At 51.6% G+C, this 15,658-nt stretch overlaps 2 protein-coding genes across 4 annotated transcripts; one reads left to right on the plus strand and one right to left on the minus strand.

Moving 5' to 3' along the window:
* Window positions 1–1,662: 1,662 nt before the first annotated feature.
* DCLRE1B (DNA cross-link repair 1B) lies at window positions 1,663–7,118 on the minus strand. Its single transcript, XM_050911230.1, has 4 exons — window positions 6,915–7,118; window positions 6,689–6,836; window positions 6,442–6,621; window positions 1,663–6,335 (listed from the first exon to the last, which is right to left on the minus strand). The coding sequence occupies exons 1-4, from the start codon at window positions 7,101–7,103 to the stop codon at window positions 5,464–5,466; spliced, it is 1,389 nt and encodes a 462-aa protein (XP_050767187.1). The 5' UTR covers window positions 7,104–7,118; the 3' UTR covers window positions 1,663–5,463.
* Window positions 7,119–7,365: 247 nt separating this feature from the next.
* Window positions 7,366–14,950, plus strand: AP4B1 (adaptor related protein complex 4 subunit beta 1). 3 transcript variants are annotated; one of them, XM_050911227.1, is made up of 10 exons: window positions 7,366–7,478; window positions 7,560–7,784; window positions 7,983–8,113; window positions 8,626–8,773; window positions 9,447–9,943; window positions 10,680–10,763; window positions 11,704–11,807; window positions 12,004–12,211; window positions 12,514–12,798; window positions 13,051–14,950. In XM_050911227.1, the coding sequence occupies exons 1-10, from the start codon at window positions 7,366–7,368 to the stop codon at window positions 13,476–13,478; spliced, it is 2,223 nt and encodes a 740-aa protein (XP_050767184.1). In that variant the 3' UTR covers window positions 13,479–14,950. The 3 variants fall into 3 exon arrangements, with proteins under 3 accessions (XP_050767184.1, XP_050767185.1, XP_050767186.1); XM_050911228.1 differs by lacking the exon at window positions 13,051–14,950 and adding an exon at window positions 12,927–12,983; XM_050911229.1 differs by lacking the exons at window positions 7,560–7,784; window positions 7,983–8,113; window positions 8,626–8,773.
* The last annotated feature ends 708 nt before the right edge of the window (window positions 14,951–15,658 follow it).

The raw sequence follows: 15,658 nt of genomic DNA on the forward strand, positions 1-15,658 counted from the left end.
CTGAAGCAGTGATGCCGAGCTGGCAAAAACATGCCTACGCATCCCTGAATGTCACAGCACATTTAATAACATAACTTCCCTGAGGGTGTGACGGGTCTTGGCCCTCAGACAAAAAGTGCCGAGTTCTAGCACTAAGCAAAGAGTGCATTGATCAGGGATGGTCGCGTGTTCATCTTTAAAATGTACCAAGTAATATCTGCTACACATAAAAACCCAAGAACAGAAGAATTACTCTACTGATCCTTCCGAAATGCAGAAGGAAATTGCCCCCCGAGACCGCTGAAAGCAACCTAAGCCCCAGGAAAGCGAGCGCTCCTGGGGACCCTCCACAGCATCCCCTCCTCCCCTGCCGCGAGGGCTGGGCCCTCCCTGCAGAGGCACGTCCGTCCTCCCGGCAGTCGGCTTCTCCAGCTGAGGCCTCCACCCGTCAGCAGTGCTCCACCTCAGACAGGTCGGCAAGTTCACGCAGACGCACGCCAAAATTCAAATCCGGGAATGCACGCTGACAGAGCCTTCATCTTGGTGTTTACTATTACACAAGCGCCTTTCTAAACCATCCTCAGGCCACCGTCAGATCCCCCGGGGAGGGAGAAAGCTCGGGGTGTACCGAGGAGGTTTTCTGCTTTGCAGAAACTTAAGTGCAACTTTTTTCCATGAGAGAGTGCTGGGCAGCTCTAACTGCAGCCATGATTTGGGGTGCTAAATAACATTGCAATGGACAGCAAGACAAGCTGCCAGCAGAGACGTGTGAATGGGACAGTAGTGCTCCCTTGTGTAAAATCCTACAGGTAGTGCGTGTGTGTGCTTAAGATTCAAGAAATAACATTTTCCACTTTCTTCCTCCAGCAAAACACCATTCAGAAGCTCACCCCTCTCTACCATCTGCTAAAGGAACGTCTCAGTCCTACATGGAGGACTTGAGGGCTACATTTCTCTTGGCCTTATTTTCTTCAGGTTTCTGGTGAACTCCAAAGCAAGAAAGCACTTCGGCGAGGGCTTGGCTCAGAGCCCCTTGAAACCCGAGGGAGCCTGACATGGTGCGTACCCTGGGCTCACTGTGGAACTCGTCCCCTATGAGAAGGGGAGAACTCACCTCCCCAGGCTCTCCCTCCTCCTCCCCCATGAAATTCTGCAGCTCCTGCCTGTTGCGGCGAGGAGCACGGCTTCCCAGATGGCACGAGTCCTACGCTCCACCATTTACTGGTAGCAATGCCTGGAAAGCAAGCATAGGATCGGCCCCATGTGGTGCTCCATGCCGCACGTCTGTCACGAGTGGAGCACGCGCACAAAATGAAAATATTCTCATCTTCCTGGGCACCGGCTCACAAAGTCCCAGACTCCCTGAGCCAGGGCCAAGAGGCTTGCTGTCCAGTAAGGTCTGTCCAAAATGATTTGGCCACTCATGGCCACTTGTGCTGAGGCTGGCATTTGGCCAAGTACAAAGTGACAGCAAGGAAAACTTAGGTACTGTAGCGACCTTAGCAAAAGAGCCCAAATTTAGCAGAAGGAATCGCAAATGCACACAGAATACCCATAGCCAGACAGCAGCTCATTTGAAGAAGGCGCCTCACATGATTACCAGGGTGAGTCTACCTTTTCACCTTTTCTACATATTCTACTACTTTTTCAGAGCGCTCCATAAAAGAGCACAAAGCCAGAGAGTTTAGGCTTGAGGTTCATTTGGAATAAGCCCAAAGCTACAACACACCATATGGGAAATTATGTAAACTCATTGAATTAGTTTTCTTGGTGAAGAAGAAAAGATTCGTTACACAATTCTTTTTATCTAGAAAATAACAATAAGAAGAACCTGCGCTGCAGAAATGGACAGCAGCTCTGCAGCAGAGAAGAGAGGAGCTGTCGTAAGCACTTTATCCTTGTAGCACGGGAAGCAGAGTTAGAAATGCTACTGAGCAGAGCGCTCTAGGGTGTTCCCTACAAAGTTACATTATACACTTGTTTGCTGTGGAGCGCATGAGCCAGGTAAGTTTTACCTCAGTCTCTTGGCAGCAACCTAAAGAGTACTTTTCCTCCTCTCCATAGCATAGGGAGGGTACCCCTTCACAGTTTTCTATGCTGTTTTAGAGAAGCTAGAGCCAACTAAACTGTTTCATAGTATAGTGATTGAACTTTCACAGGGAACCGTGTGGAAGGAGCTCAGCAGGCAGCCCTGCTCCCAGAACCATAAGCCTGCCCTGCCCTCGTGACATGCCAGCATTTGATCACAGCTTGTTCAAACAGTGCTGAAAACTCGCCAAAAGGAACTTGGCTCCTTCCTAGCTCCTCTGTAGGCTCTGTAAGGCCTTGGGTGCGTTGTTTCATCCCATTAGGGCTTGGTTCCCAACTGTGGAACAGAGATAAGCAGCTCAAGTATGCTCTGTGCGTATAGATTTGGGAGGGCTTTGGTCTGAGCACCATTTTTTTTTTTCCTGCCGGGATAACTGCAAGTTTCCAAGCACGTGGCCCTTAGATACCCCACAGTCAAGCTAGTACTTGGCTACAGCTTCTCATTGTCGCTGTTGTGAGCAAAACACACCTGTGGTAACAGTGTTGGCAGAGCCCTGTGCAGCTGAGCTGGAAGCAGCATGTTCAGACCCTGGTGTACATGACGCTCCAGCGCTCGGCTGCACTAACACTCCCCTGTGAGCTAGGCTGGTGGTAGGAAAAGAGGGAAACTTTGGAGGCAAGCATGAGGGAGAACAAGGCCTGTGAAAGGCCAGCTATTTACTGCCAGGAGACTTCAGGGGAAGCTGAAGGAGTCTCAGAAACCTTAGAGCTCAGCAATACTATACTGCCAGTTTTCCCCACAAGGCCATGTTTTGTTTTCCAGGATTTTAGGATAACACACAAAAGTAGTATTTTAACACCTAAGAGAGGGAGGAAACGTGTGGCACTCTAAAATGCCTCATGCACCTGCTGTGCTGAGGCAAAGATCTCCAGCATGCTGACTGTTGGTCAAATCTCTCCTGCTTCTATCACCTTTTAAAACCATGAAAAGATTTTAGGTTTCCTTGGCTCTATATGATTTGGATAATTTCTTTCTGAAGCGGCAGGAATTACCTTTTAAGCTCTAGTAACAGAAGCCAGCATTTCTTCTGCAGTTTTAACTAAGCGTTCAGAAATGGGGTGCAGATCCCCAGCTTCTGAAGTCTCTGCAATTTTCACTTCTTTTTGTGTGATCTAAAGATCAGAGCTGCCTCTGTAAAGAATTACCATTTACAACTCCATTTTGCCCAGAGGTTCACCAGGAGGTTCTCTACTTCATTTACTTGAATAAATGATTGATAAGAATGGTCGATAAGAATAAAAGAGGAAAGGCTGGATGCCACAAAACATCAGCAGAGAAATGCATCTGATCTCCAAGGTCATTTGCAACATACCTAAATGGAGCAGTGACTCAGAAGGCACGCATTGCTTCCGAGCAATGGAGAGGCTGCAGGCGAGAGCAGGACGTGGAATCTGGGAGTTCAGGCAGTGCTTCACTCACCTGCCTGTCAAATGAGTCACTTAAATTTCAACAATATTTAAATAACAGCCTGCATCTCCAAGGCAGCCAGCAGCAGACAAAACACTACAAGCACACCACAATTATTTCCCTGGCAGTCTCAGATGTTACAAAAGATGCCAGTGTCTCCACTCACACTGACCTGATGGAGCTCTGCAGTCCAGTTTTGATTAGCAAATAATCCATGCAGAAACCTCCAACAAACAGGACTACACAGACCACAGCAAGAAGCCTGACGTGCCCTTGCTACCCCTTTTGAAGTGTATTTCACAGAACACTGCTCCATCACTTCTGACATCCCCGTAGCAGCCGGCAGGCAGAATCAACAGACAGTCCCAGTGAGAGGCGCTGCTTATATTCTAGCGACAAATGTTGCAGTGCCTGGGAAGGCACAGGGTTGGGAGTTAGGACTTGTGTTTGCCAAACAGCTTTCCAAACATACCCACTCGGCTGTCATCATGATTACTGCTCTGCACAGCCTTGTTTTTAACAGGTGTGGCTGCTGCATCTACAGGCATCTTTGCTTTTCACAAGCCCTAGCTTTGCTCAAAGAGCAAACGCTTCCTTTCCTGGCTTGATTCAGGGAACTCAATCCATCTAGCTGACTGGTCTTGGAGAGATCTTGCAGGACACTACATTCAGAAGAGACTCTGATCCTGATCAAGATCGCATGAAACATTTTGTGTTGAAAGTAACAAAAAGGAGGCTAGACAAAGCTGAATAACAAGCTGGTTGTTGCTCCAGGAAAGTGCCTAGTGACCATATCCACTCTAGTGTTGCTGCCTTGACCCCATGGGGAGCCAACTCGTAATGTTTCCAGGCTCCACAGCAGGTACCCGCTGGTGAGTCACACCACTGAGGCTTCCTGACCGTGCCAGCCAGGCTGTGGCTCCCTGCAGTTGATCTGGAGCAGGGAAAGTGCCTGATCTCTAACTAACAGAGACTATTTTGCTGCTCAGCCACAGTATTCTTTCCAAACAATGCTGCTAAGACCGAGCACTTTACACTACTAAGCAGATGTTTCATTATCTTCCATCCCATTTGCCACTGCGTGATAAGAACAGGCAGTGGATGGGAAGGCAGTGGGCCTAGCAGAACACTGGCAGTTACCAGAAGCGCTTTGCAGTCAAGGAGAATTCAGACATGCAGACTTGAGTGCAGAGACTGCAGAGGATCTAATAACCCATTCCGGAAAGTCCAGAACTCAAGAACCCAGACAACTCCTATTTTTTCCAGCCAGTAACCTGAAAAACCATTGACAGTTAACATTAAGACAGTGCTTTCAGGAGAGCAGAATTGCGTCCAGCTGCAGTTGGCTGGATGCAAAAGCAGTGCTGTCTGGAGGTGTTAGTAGATTAATAGATAGAAAATAGATTAATAGACTTAGAGGCACTTAATTTTCTCGACTTCTTTAAGCACCATTTTTTAAATGTACCTTAATACACAATATTTGTAATGCATCTTGGAATGAACCGCTCATTGTCAATGAGGCATTACAGACATACAGAAAGAGAAATCTTTGGGGCTCTCAGATTCCCCCGTCTTGCTTCTTTCATCACATACATCACCATTAATTACTTCAGCTGCAGGCAGCTCATGGCTTCTGCAGCTCAGCTTGAATCGACCTGGCAGTATCTTTTGCCACAAGCGACAGGTAAGTCACTGCAAAAAGTGGATACAAGGCACACACGCAGTGGGACTGCACCGCCTGAGCGTAGTGTGGAGACCCAACAGATGTCGACATATATAAAAAATAAATAAATTTTAAAAATCTTACGCCTGCAAACTGGTTCTAGTTTCCTCCTTGTCCTCTAATAAGAGGTAAAGAAAGTAGAGCCCCATAGCTGAGCTCCTCTCTCCTGACCGGAAACTTGAGCACAGAGAATGGGATGCAGTAGTAAGACCTCTAGAATCACTACTGTCAGCTGCATTGGCACTGGCAAGCGTCATGCCATTTTTCAGGACGCTTCTCCCCTCCTAAAGAAATCTTCTACCAGCTTGTCAAATTTCTGTGAGGAATTCTGCTTTAGGACATTTAAGGGAGTGAGTAAATACTGCTCTGCAAATCCAGTTGGAAAGCGCTCATCAGAAACGGGTGCCTGGCTAACAGCGCTAGCTGCTCTTGCTACTCCTGGCTGTTCTCCACTCAGCTCTTCCTTCCCTTTCTCCTTGCCCGTGTGACAAGTGCAACCTTCTTTGGAGCAGAAAGCTGACTCGCAGTAGTTCTGCTGAGGAACCTTAACACCCATGAACTCTTCAGATTCCTCAGTGTATTTCTCTGGGGACTCATAAACAACTCCTCGGGGCACGGAATGCCGGGCAGCTCTTTTCAAGAGACACATGGGTTTCTGCCCCTTCCTTTTGCTTTGCTGCTGTACCGACTCTTGCACAGGCTCTGGGATTTTGAGGTCAGGAAGTGCCTGGGGGGCAGAACTTAGGTATTTCTGAAAGTAAGACTGGCACATGCCACCCCTCACAATTGGGATGACCGAGCAAGGTTTCAGCCACTTCACAAACTCGCACAGCTCCGAAAAGGATGAGTGATCCGAGTACGGAATGGGGTGGATGTTGGGGTGGGTGACCTTCACGGGCCTGCCCGTAGGGAGGATGGCAATGGTAGGGTGCAGCATGTTCCAGCTGACAAGGGTGTCCCAGCGGATCTCGGTGATGTCCACAGCGCGGATCCAGCCGGCCCCCTCCTCGGCGGTGAACACGTCAGGCAGCTCCAGCAGCCGCATCTGCTCCAGGCGCCAGGGGCTCACCACCACCCAGGTGCTGAACTCCACGGCCAGGTCCACCAGCAGCGTCTCCTTCCCCAGGCTGTACACACCTGCGAGGAGAGCCATGAGCAGCGCACCCGGGGCAGGGCAGGGGGGCACGAGCCCCCGCCGAGGGGAGGGGAAGGCGAGCGCACCGCGGCGTGAGGCGGCACTCACCGATGACGACTTGGTGCCGCGGGTGCGTGCGGATGACGTGGGCGGCCTGGCGCGTGGCATGCTGCCGCGAGGGCAGGGGCCGGTGCGGGTGGCAGTGGGTGTTGTCCAGGTAGAGGCGGTCGATGTGTCGGCCCCTCAGCACTGGCTCGCCCTGCATGGTGCTCGTGTAGCGGAAGTCCCCTGCAAGGACAGGGCCGTCAGGGTGGGGCGGGGGCGGCGGCGGGGCCCGCGGGGGCCTGCCCCGTACCTGTGTAGAGGATGGTGCCGAAGGCGCCCTCGAAGAGGAACATGACGGAGCCGGGGCAGTGGTTGGAGTCGAGCAGCGTCACCGTCACCTCCTCGCCCAGCACATGGCTCTGCCCCACCTCCAGCGGCCGGATCCAGCACGTCGGCACCTGCGGGGGCCGGGCGGTGAGGACGGGCCGGGCCGGGCCGGGCCGGGCGGGGCGGCGGGGGCGGCCGGGCGCACCTACCTGGAGGCGGCGGTGCAGGAGGCGGGCGGTGAGCGGCGAGCAGTACAGCGGGCGGCTCCAGGTGCTGGAGAGCCCCACCGTGTGGTCCGAGTGCATGTGCGACAGGAAGAAGAGGCGGGCGCCGCCCGCCCTCCGCACGCTCCAGAAGTCCACGGCGATGGGCGTACCGGGGATCACCGTCCCGCTCATGGCGGCCGCCGCTGCCCCCGGCGGGCGGCCGCCCCGCCGCGTTCCCGCCGAATTTGGCGGGCGGTGCCGCGCAGGCGCAGGCGGCGCGGGGCGGGGCAGAGTCGCACGTCAGGGGCGGGGCGGGATGCGTGCGCAGCGGGCTGGGCGGGGCCGGGGCGGCACGTCAGGGGCGTGGCGTGGTCGTGTGCGCGGGGCGCGGCGGCGCGGGCCGGCGGCTGCGGGCGGCGCGGCGCGGAGCGGAGCTGGGCGCGGGGCCGGGGCCATGCCGTACCTGGGCGGCGAGGAGGTGCTGCGGGAGCTCCGCCGGGCCCTGGCCAACCCGCATGTGCAGGCGGATCGGCTGCGGTACCGCGCTGCCGTCCTGCGCGTCATCCGGTAAGGTGGGCGGGCGGGCGGGCGGGCGAGCGGGGCGGCGGGGGCCGGGCCGCGCTGAGCTGAGCGGTGTCTCCGCCGCAGGCACATGGCGCAGGGCGCGGACGTGTCGGGGCTGTTCCCGGAGATGGTGAAGGCCAGCGCGGCGGCCGACGTGGTGCAGAAGAAGCTGGTGTCGCTGTACGTGCGGGCGCAGGCCCCGCGGCAGCCGCAGCTGGCGCTGCTGGCCGTCAACACCCTGCGCAAGGACTGCGCCCACCCCAGCCCCGCCGTGCGGGGGCTCGCCCTCCGCAGCATGTGCGGCCTCAGGTGGGCCGCGGCGGCGGCGGGGCGGGGGGCGAGCCGGGGCCGGGGGGGGGGGGGGGACGGACCGGGGCGGGGGGCGAGCCGGGGCCGGGGGGGGGGGGGGGACCGGGGTGGGGGGCGAGCCGGGGCCGGGGGGGACCGCGGCGGGGCGGGGGCCGGGCCGGGGCGGCGGCCCGCTGACGCCCGCCCGCCCGCCCGCAGGATGCCCGGCATACAGGAGTACCTGCAGCAGCCCCTCCTCAGCGGCCTGCGGGACAAGGCCGCCTACGTGCGGAGAGCGGCCGTGCTGGGCTGCGCCAAGATGGTGAAGCTGCAGGGGGACTCCGAAGTGGGTAAGCGGGCTTCGCGCTGGGCTGCGCCCGGCCGGCCGCCCCGCTGCCGTGCTCGCTGGGGAGGGGATGGCGGCCCGTGGGAGCGGGGGCACAGAGCGGGCCTGCCGTTCGTCCCGGGTTGGCTGCGCTGCTTCTGGGTCGTCGTGGCTGCGGGACAGAGAGAGGGAGGAAGAGGAAGCTAAGCGGGCTGTCGCTGCGTATCGCATCGTTAACGAAACGCCAGGCGCTGCGAGGTCCCACGCCAGAGTGCCCCTTTCGTACCTGCTTTTACAGGGCCTCCCGCAACGCCTCGCCGTTTCCGCGGTCTCCGACCGGCCGGGTGCCATTCTCGCGTCCGCAGACCTTCCGGGAAAAGCTGTGCCAAGGGCAGGTGTTAGTGTGGAGCTGGAAGTTTTGTTGACTGCTTCTCCCAGTTCAAGTCGTATCTTTTGTTTGTGATAAATGCTTATAGACAGTGATTAAATTGCAGCGTGTCGACAGAATTTGATATAACGACCTCTGCTTCTTTGCAGATGGTGCATTGGTGAATGAGCTATACAGTTTGCTTCGTGACCGGGATCCTATTGTAGTCGTGAATTGTCTGAGGGCCTTAGAAGAGATCTTGAAGAAGGAGGGAGGAGTTGTCATCAACAAACCCATTGCCCATCATCTTCTCAACAGGTTTGTTTTCTTTGACGTTAAGATGGTGCTGGAAGCTTCATCCTTGTTCTTGCGTTTTGTACGCTGGCAGAGCAGGTATTTCTGGGCTCCTGTCAGAACTTGAAGGGACGAGTCAGGCACCCAAAGATGGAGGTGCCCATCCTAAGAGAAACTAAATTGCTTTTATGCTAAGGTCTTAAGAGGAATCTGAGATGCCCTGCTTTTCCAGGGAGTCTTTGCTCCAGCTGGTGGTTTGTTTTGGAATTGTAGGTTAATGTGATTAGTTTCTTTGGGGTTTTTTTGGTGACGGTACACATGATATATTTGTGGGACAGGTATGTTCTAGAATGTCTCTCCCAATCCGTTATAAGGTATATAACTTATCCATTGCTTGAAGAAATTAACTTTTCTACATGGTCTGGCAAAAGAGGGGTATTGCTCTGCCCAGAGTTCTTGTCAATGTTGCTGTCTGGCTTAGAGCGACAGCAAAAGTGCACATGACTTATACTGACTTAAGCCCATGTGCATAAACTGGTCAATTCTCTTGAGATAAAATTGTGGATTCTACTTCTGAAGCATAGCATTTGGTTTGGAACAGAGACTAAGAATCTCAGAGGCTAAGGCCTCTACGCTGCACAGCACAGATCTTCATGCGCTTCTTGGCGACTGCAAACTGTGTTTATTCTCTTGGCAGGATGGCGGATCTGGATCAGTGGGGGCAAAGCGAGGTGCTTACCTTCCTTCTGCGTTACAGACCCCGCAGTGAGGAGGAACTCTTCGACATACTCAATTTACTGGATGGCTATCTCAAAAGCAGCAGCCCCAGCGTTGTGATGGCAGCCACCAAGCTTTTCCTAGTGCTGGCCAGGGAGTACCCGCATGTGCAGGCAGATGTTTTGGTGAGAGTGAAGGGACCGCTGCTGTCTGCCTGCACCTCGGAGAGCAGGGAGCTCTGCTTCACTGCGCTGTGCCATGTGCGTCAGATCCTTGGTAGCCTTCCTGGCCATTTTAGCAGCCACTACAAAAAGTTCTTCTGTTCGTATTCAGAGCCCCACTACATCAAATGCCAAAAGATGGAGGTGTTGTGTGAGCTAGTGAATGATGAAAACGTGCAGCAAGTGCTGGAGGAGCTGAAGGGCTATTGCACCGATGTATCGGTAGAGCTTGCCCAAGGGGCAATCTTTGCCATAGGTAAGAGCTGTGTCTTGCCTCGGGAGCAGCTGCGGCCCTAGATCTTCAAGGTGGGCCTTTCTCTGCTGAAGCATATCTGGGCAAACGCCAAATAACTGATCTGTGCTGACGCAGTACAGCCCTCTGTAGACCAGCCTCCCCAGGAACGTTTTGTGTGTGTTTCTAAACCACGATTGATTGTGCTGATTCTTTCAGAAGTCCTGGCATTGAACTGTTTCAGGTTGTGCATAATGTCCTTGAATCTCGTTCAAATGTCTGTGCTCTGATGAGATGCTCTAAAGAAATTGTGTAATTTCATCTTCATTAATGAGCCTTATAGTGTTGAATGAAACTGTGTAGTGGGTGGAGGAGCTGCTCTAATACCTGCTTGTTCTTTGAGTTGTGATGGAGGCAGAGTTAAGGTGATTTGGGGCACTTTAGGTTTTTTTTTTGTAAGCTTTAAAATAGGTAAGTTTCTATAGTATTCATAAGGAGAAAGCCAGGGATACTAAAATGCTTTTCTTATGTGTTACGTTTAAGAAAAGTTCAGACTTCTTCTGAGGCATGGCTTCAGAAAAAGGAACGTATCCCTTGTATGGAGAACAAGTTCATTTGACTACACTTTCAGAAATTGTAGTCAAAAAGGAAAAGAGAAAGACTGTTTCTTTAAAGTGAGTTTGTGAGGAATAGTTGGGCTCATGGTTCCTATTTCACTCTGATGAAAGGTTGACTTCTATGTTCTTTGGCGTCTCTGCAGGCAATATTGCTAGGACGTACACAGAACAGTGTGTGGGGATTCTGACGGAGCTCCTGGGGCTGCAGCAGGAACATATCACTTCAGGTAATCATCTGCAGGTCGTTTGCCTGGCTTATGCTTTCAGGAAGCGGCCTTGCTGGGGCTCGTGATCCCAAACTCAAGGCTCTCGAAGGCACTTGGCTTTTAATTTAATTGGCATCTTCAGGTGGAAGTCTTCCTGGTGGAGTTGGGGGTACATAGTGTGACCGGACATTGTAGTTTTTCCTTCCTTAGGAACTGCTCTTTGTGGTGAAGGGGGAGATGGTCATAGCTGCGTTCATGGTCCGATCTGGAGGCTCCTTTCTGGCTGCACCTGCTGACTTAGGGAGTGAGGGACTCGGCAGAGACATTTTAGTGACTGAGGGCCAAGATGATTAATAGATCTTTTAAATCTTTGTGATTTCTGTTCCTCATATAATAGTCTGATTCAATTGTACCCAGGCTTCTCTTTTTCATCTGCTGCCCTCAGATCTAACTTCATATCATTGCTGTTTCTGCCCTCTGTTTTAAATGGTCTTGCTTTCGGTTTTGAAAATCACGTGCTTGCACTCAGCTGTTGAATTAGATCTCAGAAGCTGCTGGTGTTTCTGTAAGTGGGCAGCAGAGCCTTTAAAATTTTGACCTAAAGTTCGTGAGACTCGTTTTGAATTGGTGTTAGTTTTAATTTGTCATTCTAACCTTGTGTGTCTGAAGCATCATGAGTCAGTGTCTTTTTAAAGGCTGGGGAATGTCCAGAAGAGAGATTACTTTCCAGCAGCCAGAGGAACAATCTGGAGTTTCAGTGCTTTATTTTAGGCTTGGTGCAACTTTGCTCTGACAAACGCAGTGTCATGGGACTTTGAAGAAGGGTGTCTTAAGTCATAGTCACAAGCAAGGCACTGACCTCCCTAGCTAAGATTTGCAAAGTCTCTTGAGTGGGGGGTTTTTGATTTCCCCCCACCCACCCCCCCCCTTGGGGAATGCTGAGCATTTTGTTTCATTGCAGCGGTAGTACAGGCTTTTCGGGACCTGGTTTGGCTGTGTCCGCAGTGCACGGATGCTGTGTGTCGGGCACTGCCTAGCTGTGAGGACACCATCCAGGACAGCGAGGTAAGGTGGCTTTGTGCCGTGGGCTGGCAGCTGTTGAGGATGGGTGGACAGTGACTGGCTTTCCTTTGGCTCGCGATTGGCGGGCAAAGATCAGAAATCTTCTGGAGACTTGTTTTCTCGTATCTGTTTATTTCATGTCAACACTGTCGTTCTGGAAAACAGCGCCTATTTGCTATTTTTTCTGTGGTTCCTTCAGGGCAAGCAAGCGCTGATCTGGCTCCTGGGCGCACATGGTGAGAAAGTAGCGAATGCCCCCTATGTTTTAGAGGACTTTGTGGAGAACGTGAAGTCGGAGATGTTCCCAGCAGTGAAGATGGAGCTTCTGACAGCATTGGTGCGACTTTTCCTGTCTCGTCCTGCTGAGTGTCAGGACATGCTGGGGAGACTGCTCTATTACTGCATAGGTGGGTTCCCTTCATCCTGTTCCGCTGCAGCGGTAGTACAGGCTTTTTGGGACCTGGTTTGGCTGTGTCCCCAGTGCATGGATGCCGTGTGTCAGCATCCTAGCTGTGAGGAGGCCATCCAGGATGGCAAGGTGAGGTGGCTTTATGCCTTAGGCTGGTGCTTGGCCCCTAGCTGTCTGGTTGGTGAGTGTAACAGGCTTACACTGTATCCCTGAGAATCTGTTTTTAGTAATTAAGGGTTAGTACTTCGGGGAAATCTGGATGATAGAATTCTCCATAAATAACGTCTCTCTAATTCCCAGAGGAGGAGATGGATATGGCAGTACGAGACCGTGGATTGTTCTACTATCGCCTTTTGCAGTCTGGTGTGGAAGAAGTGAAACGGGTCCTGTGTAGCCCCAAGTCTGACCCCTCTCTGGGGCTCCTGGAAGACCAAACTGAGCGACCTGTGAATACATGGGCTTCAGAGTTTAATACTCTTGCACCAGTTTATGGCAGAGAACGCTGGGCACTCGTCACTGCTCACCAGCCAGCAGAACCCTCTTACAGTTGTTCTCCTTGTACTGACTCCAGGAACAAAGACACAGGTAACCTGCCTCACCTTCATCTGCGATCCATTTTCCCCTTGTCAGTAGGTGTTCTCATGTGGGTTTCTTTGGAAGAAGATCGCAGTGCTTTGAGAATGCTGACTTGGTGTTCTGACTGTCTTGTGCAGGGGATGCTGCTGCGGGTGCTGTGATTCCAGCCGCCTTCATCTGATGGCTCCATAAGATGTTCTCTGTGAAATTGGGAGCTGCACCTTGTATGCTGCATCTCACACGTTTGTGGTTTCATTTCAGAGTCACTGATTTCTGAAGGGAATAAAGAAGTCCTCAAGGTTCATCCCGATACGGGCAGCTTGACCTTAATTCCTGATGTTTACCTGACTGCAGAACAGTTTGAGAAGACCTGGCTGAGCTTGGACATGAGCTGCCGCCTCTCTCTGCCCTGGTGTGGGACTGTTCATCCGGATACCATACAGACGGCTCTTCACGTTGTCCACATCCAGACGATTGCTATGAGCAAAGCTGGCATCCAGCCGTGGAAAGCTTACCTCAGTGCTCAGGATGACGCAGGCTGCCTCTTCCTAACAGAGCTTTTGCTTGAGGCGGCAGATTCAGAGATGCAGGTTTCGGTGAAGCAGAGTGAGGCAAAGCCGGAGGCACTGCAAACCTTTATTTCAGCGTTAAGGACGGTCATGGGGGCAGTTGCCGGACTGGGGTCCTGACTGGTCCCTGCTCCCAGCAGGATGCTTGCTCAGGGCACAGGAAAAGTTTATTTCTCTGGCTTCATTTGCCATACCTGATGCTGGTTTTGTACTTCTAAACTGCAGGAGTGTTAGCAGGCCGTTCCTGGGCCTAGGGAGGACGTGTGGTGTGGGGGTAGCTGCAGCTGGCAGGTACGGGATTGCTGCAGTTGGTGAATGGGGCAAGGTGAAGGGTCTGTCCTCCCTCTGGGCTGGGGAAGGGACAAGGTAACGCGGTCGTGAGCCTGCTGCTCCTGGCGTGAGTCACAGAATGGTGGCACCTACGGTGATTGTCACAAGACACTAACGTGACTGATGGAACCAGAAATGAGCAAAATTCAGGGATGTGTTGGAGAGTTTTTTTCATGAGAATTGTAAAGAATTCAAAAAACAGTTCAGAGACTCCAGGACTCTGCTACTTAGCTCACATTAAGAACAACAGTGCAGTGAAGAGAGAAGTATTTAGTTCTCGACTCCCTTTACACGTCATTTAGTTTTCTGTCTGATAGATGGATTTCGATAGTAGCTTCGCTTACGGGTGAATGGACCTCTGCTGTGTCAGAGATGGGTGGACAGGGTACATCGTGCTCACTAGAACCGGCATGTTTCTTTTTCAAGAGAAGTGTATTTTCTAGTTGAAATGTGTTACTGTAACGATGAATCGTCCTCTCTGAAGTTCCCCCCTCAGCTCCCTGTGGCCAGGGCGACTGTAAGAAAATGCAGGAGCGTGCAGGTTGTGTATGATGTGTTTGCATGAGTTAATATGGCGTGAGTTTTGTAGCCTGCATCACTTTGGCCATGTCAGGGAGCTGTCAGCCCTTGGTACTCACACCAATAACGGAAGAATTGCTGTTTAGATAATTAACCTGTATGGAATATTAAATTTTACTGATACTGATTTTTACCATTTGTTACTTTGTAACTAGAATGGGTATTTAAAGGTTTGTTTTCTGTGTAGTACTTACTCCTGTGCAGTACTGTCATCCTGTCCTCACAGTACAGTACACGAGATGGAGCAGTACTATGTGACTAAATTTTTACAGTTTTTGAAGTTATAGTCTGGTCAGCCTCGGGACTTGTTTGTTTAAGAGCCTGTCGACAGCACTCCATCTGCTCTATCGAAAGTTACAGAGAGTCGGACTTTGTACAGTATCGTGAAGAGTTTCTGTGCCACAGCCATGTTTTACACGGTGGCACAACCCTGAAGAAGGCTCCTTGGTCTAAGGTTGAGGTACATAGGTTCCTATAACAGGGCTTCATGGTACTCTGTAAGGAGTGGCTTTGTTAACCCTATTCTGTAAGATTTCTTGTAATTTTTTATTTGTTTTAATGACTGTATTGCACCTTTAAATTGCAATATGCCTTCCATGCACTTCACTGAAACACCGCTGTCACTGTTAAACAACAGGTTTTAGATTTTATTTCTGATTTTCCTAATAAAAATGTGAATCATTCCTGGCTGTTTTCTGGAGTACTTGTTCGTTCAACTCTGAAGTCTGCGGGTTGGAGTTGTCTGATCACTACCATGGATCCGGACAGAACTTCAGTCCAGCTCCTGCCTGTGTCAGGCAAGGCTTTTCTCTCTCAACTTCCTTGAAGCAAACCTTTAAGGAGCAATTGTGCAATCATTAGTTTCAGTCTCATATGCCAAATTACTGTAACAAGCGAGCTACCTATGGGTGAATTCAAAGGTAAAGAAGTCAGCTGTAGTAGGGCTCCTATTAACAGTTTCCAGCGTCTTTATGCATATGTTGTATTCCTGTCCTTACAGAGAGCTGCATGGGAGCATTGGCATTATGCAGTTTTCAGAAAAAAAATAGTTGATAGCTTGTTGGCAAGCTATCATGTCCTCCGCTGTGGCTAGATCAAGTCTAGTCTTTGTCTGGGATGGGACTTTGAGCTTCTAGCCTTTTATCCAGACCCCTTTCTTGATGAATGAACAGGTCAGCAGTCTTTGATATATTTATTTCAGTTGATCTTAACAGAAATTAGTTATTTTGAAACTAAACCACGCCCATAGCTTGCATGACGACAGTTAAGAGAGCAAATAATCGGCATGTTGTGCTGCCCTGGGGAGGGAGGAGTCTGGGGTCATACTCTTCCCAGAAGGACGAACCTGTGCAGCTCTGGGAAAAGGAAGCCAAAATCTGGAGGCAAAGCTC

The sequence above is a fragment of the Gymnogyps californianus genome, chromosome 27, assembly GCF_018139145.2.
Source record: "Gymnogyps californianus isolate 813 chromosome 27, ASM1813914v2, whole genome shotgun sequence".
Lineage (NCBI taxonomy): Eukaryota > Metazoa > Chordata > Aves > Accipitriformes > Cathartidae > Gymnogyps > Gymnogyps californianus.

Bases quoted from the DNA above. Each gene is read 5' to 3' on its own strand.
- DCLRE1B (XM_050911230.1), bottom strand. From the start codon at position 7,103: ATGAGCGGGACGGTGATCCCCGGTACGCCCATCGCCGTGGACTTCTGG. The intron at 6,622-6,688 runs GTACGGGGCAGG...CTGTCCTTGCAG, and splicing joins CGGCACCATCCTCTACACAG to GGGACTTCCGCTACACGAGC. The intron at 6,336-6,441 runs GTGAGTGCCGCC...CTCTCCTCGCAG, and splicing joins GCGGCACCAAGTCGTCATCG to GTGTGTACAGCCTGGGGAAG.
- AP4B1 (XM_050911227.1), top strand. From the start codon at position 7,366: ATGCCGTACCTGGGCGGCGAGGAGGTGCTGCGGGAGCTCCGCCGGGCC. The intron at 7,479-7,559 runs GTAAGGTGGGCG...TCTCCGCCGCAG, and splicing joins GCCGTCCTGCGCGTCATCCG to GCACATGGCGCAGGGCGCGG. The intron at 9,944-10,679 runs GTAAGAGCTGTG...GCGTCTCTGCAG, and splicing joins AGGGGCAATCTTTGCCATAG to GCAATATTGCTAGGACGTAC.